At 42.9% G+C, this 16,262-nt stretch overlaps 1 protein-coding gene across 1 annotated transcript in view; it reads right to left on the reverse strand.

Annotated features, from left to right (window-relative positions):
* The window catches only part of rimbp2b (RIMS binding protein 2b), a 52,422-nt gene extending 36,368 nt beyond the window's left edge, over nucleotides 1-16,054 (reverse strand). Inside the window, 6 exon segments of the mRNA XM_080765498.1 lie at nucleotides 394-414; nucleotides 927-977; nucleotides 4,730-4,834; nucleotides 7,153-7,275; nucleotides 9,311-9,400; nucleotides 15,926-16,054. Of these exon segments, the coding sequence (XP_080621624.1) occupies nucleotides 394-414; nucleotides 927-977; nucleotides 4,730-4,834; nucleotides 7,153-7,275; nucleotides 9,311-9,400; nucleotides 15,926-16,021 (486 nt within the window). The 5' untranslated portion in view covers nucleotides 16,022-16,054.
* Nucleotides 16,055-16,262: the final 208 nt, after the last annotated feature.

Below are 16,262 nucleotides of genomic sequence, written 5' to 3' on the forward strand. Positions count from 1 at the left end.
GCCGTGCATGACCTTTTATCACTGTCAAGTGTTGATGCCTAAGAACACTTTGGTGAAATTGATGACAGGTGAGGGTGCTACTGTATCTGGAAAGCTCCGGATTCTATACTGAGACAGCAGAGTATTCACATTGAAAACCAAATTCAAGTTAAACGCAATACATTATTTCAATAGTCATTGAGCTGTCTTTCACCTTTGCTGTACTACAGTGTATGCATTCAAGACACAACGGATCAGTTGTACCATTGATACAATACTGATTCCAGTTATGGCATCGCATTCGGTAACCATACCTCCTGGGCCAAAGAAAACTAGGGGAGATACAGTATATCCAATGGACTGTACAGGGAGAGGTGGAAAAATAGTAAATAAATAAAAGCAATTGTGAAATACCTGCATGCTGTCCAAGTGGTTCTGTATATGCATGAACACACACCAATAACACAGTGAAGATCAATGCAGGAAATAAATTAAGCACACTACACATACTGTATGTTCACTCATACAAATCTGGAAAGAATTAAGAATTTAAGGCACACTGTAGCACACATGCTGCACAATTCTTCATCAAACTGACTGCAACAACAGTAGGAAGATGAAATTCTAGTATAATGTTCATGTATGACACAAATACAATAACTGATTATTATTCAAAAAGACTGATAATTAAAAGAACACTGTTGAGGTCAAGTGAGCAGAGATTATACTAAATAAGTAGGTTCATTATTAGCTACAAGAAGTGTTAATTCTAGAAAATGTTTTAGAGGCATAGGAAATGGCTCCAGGCTTGCACATGTTTGACTGGCAGGCTGACCTGTCTCACTCACTCCGGCAGCTGCCACACACAATTTGACTCAGTGCCAAGTTTCTTTCCTCTTCCTGTCTCACCTCCCTCCCCTCCCCTCCCCCACTGCCCAGACACTCACCTCTAACAGATGGACAGCGCCCTCATGTTCCTTCTTAGCTTCAACCTGAGCCTGAGATACAATGAAACAATGAATACATAACTATGTACAGCATGTACAGTAGTATAAAGAGAAACCTTACCAGAGCCAAATAATCTAAAATTTTACTTTAATCTGAATATTACGATTCTATTGTGAGGACATGTGGAAAATCTGACACTTCTTAAAGTGGCGCTCGCCTCGGGTGGAGCCTGCCCACCAACATGCAGGCTGGGGGTTCGAATCCACCGCGGTCCACGTGCATCAGGCTTTGTTGAGCTTCTATACGAACACAATTGGTCTGTGTTTGGGGCGCGGGGAGGGTGATAATAGACCATATTCACATGGTGGCCATCTTGCTAATGAAATGCCCACCCCATTGCCACCGTGTTTTTTCAATGCAAAGTGCCAACATGGCCGCCGTGTGAATATGGTCTATCGTCACTGCACGTACTCCTACAGGCTCGGGCGGCACCTGTCAGCTGTTGTTGGGCGGGAGAAGTAGGTCAAAGGCTCTATGTCCTCCCGGTGGGGGCTCCTCACTGGCAGGTGAGTCAGTAGGAAACAACATGGGGACTTGGGGAGGAATTAATTGGCAGACTATATTGTGGAGAAAAGGGGGTAAAATAAATAACAAAAAAAAGCCTTCTGTGGAGATTTTCCCTTGTGTGTAAAACATATAGGAAATGTTCCAGTGCCAAAAGAACAAACACAGATGGCATTGGGAAGATTTATGGCAGATGTTCTCCTTCTACAATTGTTTTTATAAGATTATATTATCATAAGAATATTTTAAAATGAATTTATTACACTTTTCTGTGATTAGCAACACCCCTGACACCACCCAACCCATCTGATGCTTCAAAATGATTTACAACTATCGGTGGCCCAGCTCTGAACCTGGCTACTGTGTCTAATCTTGCCTGTTATATAATAGCAACCTCTTTGGTCAGTGAAACGGTTCAAATGCTGTCAAAATGTCTGTTTGAGTGGCTGTGAACTTGTGACAGTGCTCTATATGTGCAATGATCTGTTCTATGATTCTGTGCATATCAGTTGTTTTAGCAATCTGAAACAATGCTCCCTTAAAAAAATACATGAAGATTTCCAGTGCACTCAAGAATAATAATCTTTGGGTAATATGGAATCACTGTACCGTGTGTATATATATATAGAACAAAAAAAGAATACATTCTATATTCGTTTTGGAGACCAGGAACATCTGTTAGAGTTAGTGAGGAAAAACTAACGTTGGAATTAAAGAACATCTGTGGACTTTGTGGACAATTTTGTGAATCCGCAGGCAATTAATTGAAGAGAATGCAGAAATGCAGTTCAATGTCTCTGCAAGAAGATGAAACACGAACGAACTGCTGGTAAACGGAGGATTCTGCCTGTTAATGCTTTGTTTTCCAATCCAGGCGAGGTGTCTGTGACAATTCCCATCACTTTTCAGCCTTACTTTCAAGTCAGTTAGATCAGACAGACAAACTGCCAAATAGAGTGGAGTAAACATTTCTTTACATATTTTTAGACATCAGGCTTAGGACGGCTGTTAGTGTTCTGATCCACCCAACACTATTGTCAGAAAAAGAATACAAAGTAAATACACAAACTCTGCGCCTTAATACAATTCTGCTCGTGGACATTCCACGTGCCCAAAATGTCCACATGCACACACAATAATACTGGACAGTGGACATCTCCAACGTCAGCACATATCAGCAAATAAGTACAAAACGCTGTTGTGAGGCTATGGTTTCTGTTGTGTGTGACGTCAGACCAGACCTTGATCAGTGAGAGAGTGAGAGAAAGGGAGAGGGGGAGGGAAGGGGGAGGGAAGGAGGGTTTCCGCCATAGTCTGAAAACCCACCTCTTCAGACTCCACCATGGCCCGTAGCACTTGCCCTAGCCTAGCGCCTTAGATAGCATTTTATGTCGACTTAGATAGTATTTTAGACAGACTTATAGCTCGTTACGTAGACAGCACTAGAATTGCATTTTATGTAGTCATAGCACTTTATAGTACACATGTATATTGTATAATATATAATATAGTATAGTATGTATAGTTGACATAGATACTCCATTGTTACGTTCTTAGCTTATACACGATTCATGATAACTACTTTTTATATATGTGATGTATGACATGCTTTGTTTTTGCTTAAATGTAAGTCGCTCTGGATCAAGAGCGTCTGCTAAATGCCTAAATTGTAAATGCCTAAGTTGAGGGAGGGCTCGATCAGCAACATAGAGCAAGTAAAGAGAAGGGGAGGGAAGGAGGGCGGGGGAGGGGGGGGTCAGGGGGCATGATTTGGGATCGACACTGGAATGGTTGGCACGCCATGCCCCCCGAGGCGCTGCTAGAGTCCAGACCGTTTCCAATTGGCTGGCTGTTTCCAGAATGTATAATAACAATGTGCATCCTTAAATCTGATTTATAAATAAGAGTTTATAAATAGATGGATAGAGATGGCCGTGATTCATCTTTTGTATGCAAATGTAGTTAATTCCGTTCAGTTCAGTTGACGCTTCTCCCTCTCTCCCTCTCTCTCTCTCTCTCTCTCTCTCTCTCTCTCTCGTGTGTGCACACACACACACTTAATAACGAGCGAGATATAAAGTAGTTGTCAACTTGTCATCGAAAGGAAACGTGGATATAAAGGAACAGACCAGCTCATCTCTGATTTAAGATGCAATTGTGTGAATAAATAGACGGATGGAGGCTAATCATTGCCCATACCCATATTTGATGTACTGTATAGTGATGAGACAACTACTTCATATCTCGCTTGATATTTTGTAAAAGTGCGTGCGCGAGAGAGAGAGGGTGCGTGGGGCTGGGGGAAAGAGAGAGAGGGGGGGTGGTGGGGGGAGAGCGAACTGAAACGGAATTAACTTCTAAATATGCTGAAAAATAGAATAATGATGGCCATCTATTTATTAACTCTTATTCATTCATGAAGCAGTTTTAAGGATGCACGTTATTATTATACATACTGGAAACAGCCAGCCAATTGGAGACAGTCTGGACTCTAGCAGCGCCTCGGGGGCGTGGCGTGCCAACTATTCCAGAGTGCAATCCCAAATTATGCGTCAGGGGGAGGGAAGGAGGGAGGGGAAGCTCGATCAGAAATATAGAGCAAGTAAAGAGAGGGGGTGGGAAGGAGGGAGGGGATCTCCATCAGAGAGAGGGTGGGGGGTGAGTGAGGGGGAGGGAGGCGGAGAAGAGACTGAAGTACTGAAACCTGAACATGCTGATCATCAACGCATCACTTTGTGACATGTTGTTAGCACAATAACCCAGCAACGCAATGGCAAGCTGATAAAGCACAAAACACCACATAGGCCTATACAGTATAGAGGTATATAATTATATAGGCATATACAGTATATAGGCCTCACGCACACACACACACACACACACACACACACACACACACACACACACACACACACACACACACACACACACACATACACACACACACACACACACACACACGGTGATATCCTTTCAATAAAGGTACTAATACCTCCACTATATATTATGTTTGCAAAAAACTAAAATAGTAGGCTACAATTCCTAAATATCCCCTAGTGTCTTTTTTCTGCATTATGTTCTGTGAAAAGTTTTCATATCAGCACATATTGGACAATACATGCAGACACTGATATATCTGTGATGGCCCGAAATCGGCCGACCGATAAATTGGTCAGGCTCTACTGACGAGGGTAGGGATGATGGCCTCGCAATGACTCTAGTATCCCCATGCACTTACCTTCTGAAGGAGGTCAATCTCCTGCTGCTTTGCATTGAGGACAGCCAAGGCTTGCTCATGCTCCAACTCTAGCTGCTGCCGCCTCTCTGCAGCCTCGCGCATATGCTGTCGGCCAGGCCAGGGGGAGCCATTGGTGAAAGGCGGGGGGGGGGGGGGGGGGAGCATAGGGTGGGGACGGGGGGGAGGGTATAGAAAGGGCTGCTATTAGTAGGACTAACAACCTGCTGGCACTGAATCACAAAAAGATCCCCAGCATGCCCAGCCTTCTATTCCAAACACATGAATGACACAGGTTGATATGTGCATAGAAATAACACAGGCACACATGCATGCGCACGCACACACGGGCACCCACCCACACACACCCACACACACACACACACACACACACACACACACACACACACACACACACACAGTCTGCGTATATCTGCTTAAGGTGCTGAGACGCAGAACACACTTTAACGTTGAGAATGACATAAACCAGGGTTTCCCAAACTGTGGTGTGTGCACCCCTTGTGGTGCGCGAACGCCTTCTAGGGGGATATGAAAAGGGTAATGGCGGTGTTATGGTGTTATTTAGCACAAGCGGCAAAATCCGGCAAACCACTGTTGTAAGGAGCAGCTGCGGGAGTATAAGGCAGCTACATGTCTCAGTGCAGTGACATTCTGCGATTATTTGCCATAATCATATTAAAGTAATTAAAACAATGTATCATTTTCGACCAAATACAGACTTAGTGCTGGGGGGTGGGTGTGTCGGCTATAGGTCAGGAGGCAACAGGGGGTGCACGGCCAATAAAGTTTGGGGACCGCTGACATAAACTATATGCCACGGCACGTACAGTATCAGTTATAGTTCATGTCAAATGATCCTTTAGAAATCAGATCAGTTTGTGTAAGGAAGGATGCTTATGGATGAGGAGTAGGACTATAGGAGATGCTTTGCTGTGCAGAAAAAAACAACCATCAGTGCACAGATACTGTCGTTTTGCTGCCCCCTTTAGGTAACACGATCCATGGTAGAAGTCTCATTACTGACACTGTGAAACACTGTCCTCAGCGAGGTTGTCTTTGCATGATCAATACAGGGTTTTTGAGTGGTGCAACCACTCCAAAGAACAGCTTTGTCCGTGTTCATGTATGTGACGTTCACCTATGTGTGAGCATCATATAATGAGTACCAGTAGGGGCGCTGTTGCCTGCTAATGAGAGAGAGAGAGAGAGAGAGGGAGAGAGAGAGAGAGAGAGGGGAGTTGCACCACTCAGTTGACACAGGTGTGATTTTAGTTACATGAAACGGGTGAGCAAACACCAGTATGTGGTCATCCATAACACAAGAAGCCATACAATACTATGTATGAAATAGTGTCATCCAGTCTTCCTACTACTGTACAGAACTATCAGGAAGTAAACATATTAGGGGGAAATAAGCAGATGACATCATGCCAATATGAAACTCAATGTCGAGGATACTTGATGTCATCAAATGTCTATATATGACATTATCATCATATAAAACTTGATTGCTACACCATCGCAGGACAGTGTCCCTTGCCGACATTAACTAAGTTAGCTTCAAATTGCAGTTTTCGGAAAGTGACCGAGTAGATTAGATATGCTTATGTTTAGTTTATACTCAATGGCGCAGCGCTCCCAGAATTGCGGATCTACAAGCATCACAATGTGGCGCGTTGTAAGCTGTAGATCTGTTATTGTTCTAGCGTGACCGAGTATAAATGAAGCATTATTCTCCCGAGATGCCCCGCTCCCAAACCCCAGCCTGTCTTATCTCTTCTCACCCACCCCCATCTGACTGTTGCCAAGCTCCTTGGCCTGACTCATGCACAATCACATTCCACAGTGGATTGGTCACATCGCCAGGTGCCCATTCGTGTGCCTGCTTGGTAAGCAGCCCAGAGATACAGGGAAGGTGTGTATGAGCACAGCCAATGGGGTGGAGAGAGAGAGCATTCGAAATGGGATTGAAAAGGGATTCTCCCTAACATTTTGACATGGCAATGATACCTTGGAAATCTAGTTGGGGGGGGGGGGGGGGGGCTTGGGGGGAGGCGGGGCAGGGATGGACGGGGCTGGGGCAGTGGAACAATGTTAAGGAGTAGAGGGGCAGACAGGGCAGACTGCTCCGAGCTTCTACTCTTTCACAGCTCCCGGTGAGACCTCCCAAAATGGCACTGGAAGGCAACAGACAGGTCAGGGACATTAGACAGATAGAGGAAGATTATCAGGCGATGTCACTGTAGTGCAGGCAGGGAGGGGGCTGGCAGCAGGAGGTTCAGACTCTGTAATAACACCTGAATTGGGGATGGTATAATACACAGAATAAGACACCACATCACAGCAAAAACATAACATAACATAAATAATAGGAACATGCATTCCCTGGAAACTGGGTTTCTTACCTTGAGCACCTGCTCTAGGTTCTCCAGTTTGCCTTGGAGCAGTATCTTCTCCCACAGAGCTGAATTTCTCTCCTGGGTCACAATACCAAGGGTCTCTTTGAGTTGGGCATACTCAGCTATCACCTGTACACAAAGAACAAGCAAAGAGCTAAGGGCCAAAAACAGTGGGCCTATGAGACAGGTCCAGGTGTGCCTTGTGATTTTGTGACAACTACACATTGTTAATATTACAATATACTGTACACAACTATATCATTTTTGTCACTGCCAGGCCGAAGGAGTGGCTGAGACTATGTCCATTCATCCATCCTTGTGTGTCCGTCCACCTTTCCGTCTGTGGGCAGCTAATCTCCGGCACGGTTGGACTGACTGGCGTGAAGCTTTTGCACACACACTCCCTAGAGGCCATGAGCAGAACCTCTGCACCAATATTTTTACATCAGCTGTTATAGCAACACCATGAGGCCGATGTTTGTTATACTTTTTTTATAACCTCAAACTTGCTCATGGCTAAGCCAGGACACGTTGTCGCCTGTTTGATGATTCCTACTTATTTTTTAGGTTGTCCGTGAAATTCAACCAATGGTAAATAGTGATGAAGGCAGTTAAAATTATTATAACATGGCAGCAGCAATTCCTACCAATCCTAAACCAAGGGCTAAAACCTAGAATTCAAAACAATTACGCACTTGTACAATAGATTAGAATAGATACAATCTGTATTGCACACTGTATGAAGCATTGCCCAGTCACAGAACAATTGCATTCATAACTCAGAAGCTAGTGTGTTGCAATCAACCTTCTGATTGCCATAATCACCAAGAAGGTGACTGGCTGCTGCAGCAATAATGTAGTAATATCCCTTTCTCAGCGCAGTCATGAATGACTAATGACTACTAGGAGAGGCTGTTTCAACAAACAACAGCAGCTATGAAAACAACAACACCTATAGGCAATGGACAGCGCAGCTATCTATGGATACAAATAACTGTATAGTGTAGATAGATAGATAGATAGATAGATAGATAGATAGATAGATAGATAGATAGATAGATAGATAGATAGATAGATAGATAGATAGATAGATAGATAGATAGATAGATAGATAGATAAATAAAATAATACAATTATAAAATAATAAATACAATAATACGGTTATATATAATATAGTTTCGGACATCAGTGTTTGTCATTAAAAAATACGACAGTAATTTAGTTATTTTTCCTACTATTGCATTCGTCTTCTTTTGTCTTTCTTTATGTTTTTCTCCTTTCTTTCCTTTTTTCTTCCTTATGCCTGTCTTATTTTTGGAAGAATCTATAAACAAACATTCCAGAATTAATTAACCGCAGACTAGTGGAGAGATGTGTGCACGATCATGGATTTATAAACTGCCGGTCAACTGTATCAGATGCATCAGATCCGGGCTGGAGTGACAGGCTAACATGGAACGAGGGCAGTTCTGCTCACAGCCACACCTTTCAGGCAAACGATAACCATCTGAACACAGGGGGTGCAGGCGAGGGCTAATATCCGCACTGCCCTGCAGAGTGGTGCTCTCATATCCGTCCGTGTGATAACACTGGAGGATAGCTGCTGCAAGAGACGCCTGATACGACATCAATAACCGGCATCCCACCCTCCTTCAACCTCACAGCAGCCACCTGCCAATCGCCTCGTCCAGGAAATTGCTTTCCCCCCCGTATAGCGAGGCCTAGCTAGTGCTCAGTCTGTGTTCGTTAGTCTCCTCTGGCCCCCTGTGTTATCATTGGAGACAGCCTTTGAGGTCTATGAGCTAAAAAAGGAAGGTGATAGTGCTTTAATGGTATTGGAGGCTACAGGCTATAGATGGTGAAACAGCTCAACATCCGCACCACAATCATCCAGGCAGCATCTTACTGTTGAACCTACGGAACCTCTGTCTGACTGGCAGTGGGACTAAAATATTGTAGAGGAAATGTGAAGACAGGGGCAGTGCAGCCTAAGGTCACTGTCTGAAGCAAACACCAGGTCATCTATTAATGTGACAGAAACACCATTAGATACAGAACCTGGGGTAATAATATGTCAAGTAAAACCTGTGAGATGTGGGTGAAGATAAAATGCTTGGAGGTTCATTGTAGAGCATGAAGCTATGACCCAGTTGTCGTCTCTTACCTTCTCATACTCGACTGCCTTTTGGCTATTGCTGAACAACTGGAGACTCAAGTGTTTCTTCTCCTGTAGAACATCATGAAGCTCAGTCTCCTAGGTGGAAGAGGAAGGAGAAACTGTTTTTTGAAACCCTCAGAACAAGGTGCTGTTAGTGATGTAGCCATGTATTATTCATCTGTGGAGGTTGTTCTCACTCAGCTGTCCTAGAAAGCATGACTAAAAAGAGCAAAGGGAGGTCTGACTTGTGGATCAAAGACACAAAAGTCACATTTATAACAATAACAAGACACGTAACGTGTTTAGCATACAACAGTGGAAGAGGTAAAGTCATGAAATGTGATTGTCATAGGATGTAAAAACATATATTTGCATTTTTTATGCAACCCACCCCCACACCTCCCCGCAAACAACCCACCATCCCACTCTCTCCTTCGACGCTCTTCTTCTTCCCACTAAAAGGAAGGGAGATATTAAAAAAACATGCTCTTAATGCAAAGGAGGAAAACCTAATTACATCCAATCAACAGCCATAAGGCGTGCCACAGATGCGATTTGCAGTGTCAACTGGAGAGCTCTCTCCTTTTTCTCTCCATGAGCATTTTGACTTTAGCTACAGCAGCGCCAAGCAAAACACGACATGGCAAAAGCTTGATGCTCATGCATGGTAGATTTATGTATGTACACAGTATAGTGTCCCTTAATGGCTACTGACTGTGCACTGTGCTGTACTGCAGCTGGTTCCCGATGTTTTACTTATGAAGGTCAGCCATGCCCATGTTTCAATGGAGGGCAAATGTGGACTGGGGAAATACGTTCATTTACAGCAGTACATGCACAGTAACAGTACCTATGCAATTACACATTATGTGCATCAATGTTGGGCTTGTTACAGAAATAATAATATGTTACGATCGTTACTCTTTTAAGTTATATTACACCTTGCCAAAAGTAACCTGTTGTAATGTAAATGTATACCCTCATCAGTTAAATTAATACTATCTTAAGTTAATTTGCATGTTACATGTATATGTATATGCTATACACAGAGCAGATACGGAAATGCAGCAAATATGTGTGCGCACAAATGACTGGATACAGCTGCAGGCCCTAGAGAGGATCATATTGGTGATTATAGAAACCAAGCTTTCCCAAAACACTAGTGCAGAGTAATTTGGATGCTATTCGGACAAGGAATAAACTCGATGGAAATTCAGCTGAAGAAAGCATTTACTGTAAGGAGATGGAATTGTCTCTTCAGCTGCCAACATCTGGAAAGCTTAACATAAGATTTCTATATTAACGATCTGAAAATGAGTTTGCATGCACTGACTGTATGTTGGACACACCAACTGTACTGTAAACCCTCCCAACACGCGCAAATCACGTTACACATATCTCGAGTCTCGACCCACAGTTCCACCAAGGCACAAGAACATTTTTGCTAGTTACTTTTGGTGAAAAGCAACTGTATAGTAGTAATATTTCTCGTTACTGGAAAAGGTACACACACACACACACACACACACACACACACACACACACACACACACACACACACACACACACACACACACACACACACACACACACACACACACACACACACACACACACACACTTTCCTGCATTAGCTTGTGGTTGCATTGGTATTTCCATTCAAATCTTTTGCTCTTTCAATTCAGAAACATATACATGCTTTTTTTTATCCAGAGACTGTCTGAATCGAGTTCCTAATTTATTTACATAAATGTTGTCCTAATGAGAGGGACTGTTTTCTTCAAAAACATCATCACTCATTGGAAAGTGTGAGGGAACTCTGTGGACTTCCTGACCTCAGGCAAGGAAGCTTTGAGAAGGAAGAGAAGTGGTCACGTGACTGGGCTGCGCCATGACACTTTCATGGACGCTTTCATGGGAGCCAAACTACCCGGAAGTTTGGCAGAATGCACTGGAGTCAATGAGAGCTCAGTGACCAGCTCATGAACAAACATTATTTATGAATGACTGAGACCTTTTGTAAAGTAATCACTTCTGGAAAATAACAGAAGACATGTAACAAATGATTGTCTGCTGTGTTGCTTTTCGATGTGTACACTGTGTAATTTTTATAGAGGTATGGTAAAGAGCTTTCTGAACGTACCAAGTATCGCGAGACTTCCCACCGTTTCCTGTCTGTCAGCCAAATCTCGCGATACTTCTGAGCCAGAAACGATACCTGCTGCTGTTTAGATCCTCAGATAAAATTATATACTGTACACTCTGTATACATCAAAAGCAAGTGATTAGAAAACAACCTGTGATATGTCTTAGTTTATATTCCTGAACTGATTATATGACAAAGGTCTCAATTGTTCATAAATAATGTTTGTTATGAGCTGGTCCAGCCGGCTGCGTTCACTGCCATGTATTCATTGCACTTCCGGTGTGAGTTTGGCTCCCATGAAAGTGTCCATGAAAGTGTCATGGCGCAGCCCAGTCACATGACCACTTCTCTTCCTTCTCAAAGCTTCCTTGACCTCAGGCTAGGGTGAGGTTAAGAAGAGAGCTCACATCTGTTGGCCTTTGATGGCTCGAGGTTGTAAAATGTAAGAGTTATTGACAAGGATCATTGTGTCAACTAGCCCTGGTCTTAGGTAATTCACCGGCCATGTTTGAACAGCTGTGTGTATAAATGTTGACATGTGTCTACATAATGGAATTGAAATCCCTTTCTGTTACTCCTTTGAGTAATTGCATTGATTGTCTAGCCATCTGTAGTCAGTCAAACAAACCGCACACACCAGTCAAATGAACTATACACCAGCAAATTGACGAGTTTAACACGTCTGCATGCGTTGGCTGATCCCCTACAGATGCATATGTGTGACTGTGCTACAAGCTCACAACAGCTTGTTGATCTGCTATTTTAGCTTCTTTATTTTACATTTTGGACCATTTTTGGAATCATCACACCTCACACATATGTCGCATGGCCGAGTATAGTGTCAGAGACCATGTGCAATTCTGGACAACCGCATATCCCAACGACTCGACTGCGGTCACCAAACGTCATCGGGCCCCTGCTGATGCGCTCGCCGAGTTTGAAGTCGGTCGGTCCCATTATTATGTGTATGACATATATACCGGTAGGCATATATGTATGGGTGTAGTTTGTTTATGGTTATGTCTGAGTCATAGTGACATGGCCATGTTCTGCCCGTCAGCCCACCATCCGGCCGGTCCTCACATTAACCAATTTTAATGTAGGATAGGATAATGACATGCCCAAAATAGGGACCAGATTGGAAGTGGTTAACGCTTGACTTAATAAGGAATGTTAGATTCTATATATAGATGTGTGTGTGAATCGCATATGAGCTCTTATTAGATGCCGTCTCATCATATTTTGGTCTCACTTTTTGAAGAAGTTAGCGAGGGAAAGGATCAATGGTACAATACTACTGTATGGCTGCCTGTGGCCTACCGCATGCATTCCAACATCAACATAAAGCGTAGACTTATTCCACAATCGATTTGCGCTGCCAGTGAAATCACTGTGTCTTGGAAAAAAAGGAACGCTAATATGACTGCACCAATGACAGAAACAACAAAAGTGTAGCTCATGAGTCAAAACGTAATGATTCCTGAAAGGGAAAATAAAGCCCTTGATGTTTCATCAATGGAGGAAGTCATTAAAATGTATTCCATTAATTCTGACAAGCCAGGTTAGCTTCCTGAATAATGCAGTCGCTCGTTTAATTAGTCCCACAGTGTAGAATACCTGAGATTCTCCCTCTGTTTTAAGGCCCATCAGTGTGTAGGCGGATGTGGTTTCGGACCAAACATGGTCAGGCTCGACCTACTGAGCTAGTGCTCTGTCTAATTAGAGCAATAAGGCTGAGGGTTGAAACAGCCCTGCTTCCCTTCAGTAAACAAGCAGGAAACATTTCACTTGGCATGAGAACTCCCAAGTGTGCTGGACTTACTCAATGCACAAGACAACACGCACTTTACTTGCACCTTTCTTGCTGGTCTTTTATTATAGACAGAGTACATGAATATTCTGAAGATAATATCTGCAATCGTGCTCCTTACTGTTGGTTGCATGATTGTAATCAGCACGCACGCGTGTGTTGTGTGTGTGTGTGTGTGCACACCCCATATGGAAAAAAAAGTAGAAGAAACATATATGTTGTCCTGTTGCCTCCAATAGTAAGAATTTACATTTTTTATGTATGTCATTTACATGTATGTCATGTAAAGTACATACTAGATTTTATATGTGAACTCTTGAAAGTGGCACCTTTCATACAATCCTCATATAAGACAATAAAGTGAATCATGTATGAATCAAGTAAACAACATGTATGTGATCTATGAGGTAAGTACATGGCAAACTGTATTTTCCTTACATGTTCCATACAATGTTTGTAGTTTTAAATTATATGAAATATATCCTTTCCATATATAAAAAAAATACCATTATAGTATGAATTTTATAGTTTGTAACCATTTAATTTACAAGAAAAGTATGCTTTTTTATATGATTTTTATAACATTGTTATATGTCAGCCAATACATTATACCTTATAGTTATAAAAAAAACATATGTTTTATCTATGACTATATATAAGTTTTTATATGTGAAGTGTATGATAGGTATAAAAAACATATGCGCTATAGACCCCTGGGAGATAGTTGCTGAGATAGAGCACCACACCTACTATACCATCAACTCCCAATTCTTCCCGCATCACTTGCCGCACCCAAGCTGTGCTACTCATACGCTGAGTTGCCAGTGCCCAGGATCGAACCCACGAACTTGTGGTCTTAAGGCGAGAGCTCTACCGACTGAGCTACCCAGACACATCCTGACATATGTGAAGTGTTTGATATGCTCTCTTTATGTTTTTTGTTTTTTTTAGAAGATTCTTATAAGTTACCATAGCAGTATAAAATAAAATGCATTGGGGGGGACATGGGGGGGACATTGGTGGTGACACTGGCTGGGGGGGGGGGGGGGGGGGGGCATCACACTGGGGAGGACACTGGCTGGGGGGGCATCACACTGGGGAGGACACTGGCTGGGGGGGGCATCACACTGGGGAGGACACTGGCTGGGGGGGGGCATCACACTGGGGAGGACACTGGCTGGGGGGGGCATCACACTGGGGAGGACACTGGCTGGGGGGGGGGCACTGGGTGGGGCGGACACTGGCTGGGGGGCACTGGGTGGGGGGTGTCACACTGGGGGGTCACTGGCTGGGGGGCACTGGGTGGGGGGTGTCACATTGGGGGGTCACTGGCTGGGGAGGACACTGGCTGAGGGGGCACTGGGTGGGGGGATCTTAAATAATGTAGGAGTCATAAAATGTAAAAGGGAATACAACTCATTATTTTGTCATCTCATGTTATTTCATTGTAAGATAGGTTTTGTTTAATTTCTGTGACATACATGGCCTGTATTGTATGGTTTCTATACAATATCCTATCAGATTTTGGTTTCACTGATGTTTGCCCAACTCTACAAGTTTGACAACACACAATTACTAAGGATTTTGTATGTGGATTTACTGCAGTAATTATTTATAAGTTCATATATATTTCAATTTATACTAATTTACTAAGAATATTGTATGTGGATTTACCGTCACATATAGTTCTTATAAGTTACAAAATTATATAGGTTTCACTTTACAAAAACTTACTATGGCTCTTATATGTGCTTTGACTGTTATATATAGTTCCTATAAATGACAAAATTATATAAGTTTCACTTTACAAAAACTTACTATGGCTCTTATATGTGCTTTGACTGTTATATATAGTTCCTATAAATGACAAAATTATATAAGTTTCACTTTACAAAAACTTACTATGGCTCTTATATGTGCTTTGACTGTTTTATATAGTTCCTATAAATGACAAAATTATATAAGTTTCACTTTACAAAAACTTACTATGGCTCTTATATGTGCTTTGACTGTTTTATATAGTTCATATAAATGACAAAATTATATAAGTTTCACTTTACAAAAAAATGCTATGGATCTTATATCTGCTTTGACTGTCATATATATTAACTACAAGTTTCATGTAAAACATATACAAATTTAGTAATTATTTTTCCATATGGGACGTGCGCTATGCCTAGGACAGATGGCTGTGTCAGTGTTTACTTTCAGTGTCTCTCTCACACACTCAGCGACGACAGCATTAATGGCATTAGTGGCAGTGGTAATTTGTACAATTGAGATTGAATGTCGGCGTGCAATCCTATATAGGCTTTTGGTGTAAATACATTATCACCCTACGCACTGCAGCGAGTAGGTTTGCATATGCTTGCTTCATGTAGCCACGTGCACGCTCTAGTCAGAAAGTTCTCACCCGACAGAAAGAGACAGTCAACAACAGAGGCAAGAAAGAATGGGGGGAAATAATGCAGAGCTTGAGAGAGATTTAAGACATGGACAAGGACGGATGAGAGGACAAAAAGACAGTGGGAGGAGACAGACGGAAAGGGAGAGAGAAAGAGAGACAGAGAGAGAAAAGGGAAACAAGAGCTAGCAGAGACCAAACAGGTAGTGACACTTCTGTCAAACCTCCCTGCCCTCACATTGGTGTTCACTTGTCCTGTACCTGTTTATCTCTGTCCTCTGAGGACAACACACGAGGAGACGAGGAGGACAGCAGCGCTGTGGCGCCGCCATGGAGGCCAGCCTGCCTTTGCTGCATTCCATTTCGGGGACAGTTTGTCCTTTGGGTCAGTTCCCGTGGACTGAGGAACCTGACGAGGGAAGGAGAGGGAAGTGCTGCTCTGGGGCTGGGCACGTGAGAAGATGTCAGAGTGTTAATGGAGTGTTTATCTGGGGCACGCAGCCACAAAGACGGCGCGTCTAAGGAAGAGGCCTGCAGGGCACAAAGGGATTTGGAATTCAAATACTCAATGCCACGCAAAGCCATTCACTGTAACACA

The sequence above is a fragment of the Protomyctophum bolini genome, assembly GCF_963924005.1.
Source record: "Protomyctophum bolini genome assembly, chromosome: 6".
Lineage (NCBI taxonomy): Eukaryota > Metazoa > Chordata > Actinopteri > Myctophiformes > Myctophidae > Protomyctophum > Protomyctophum bolini.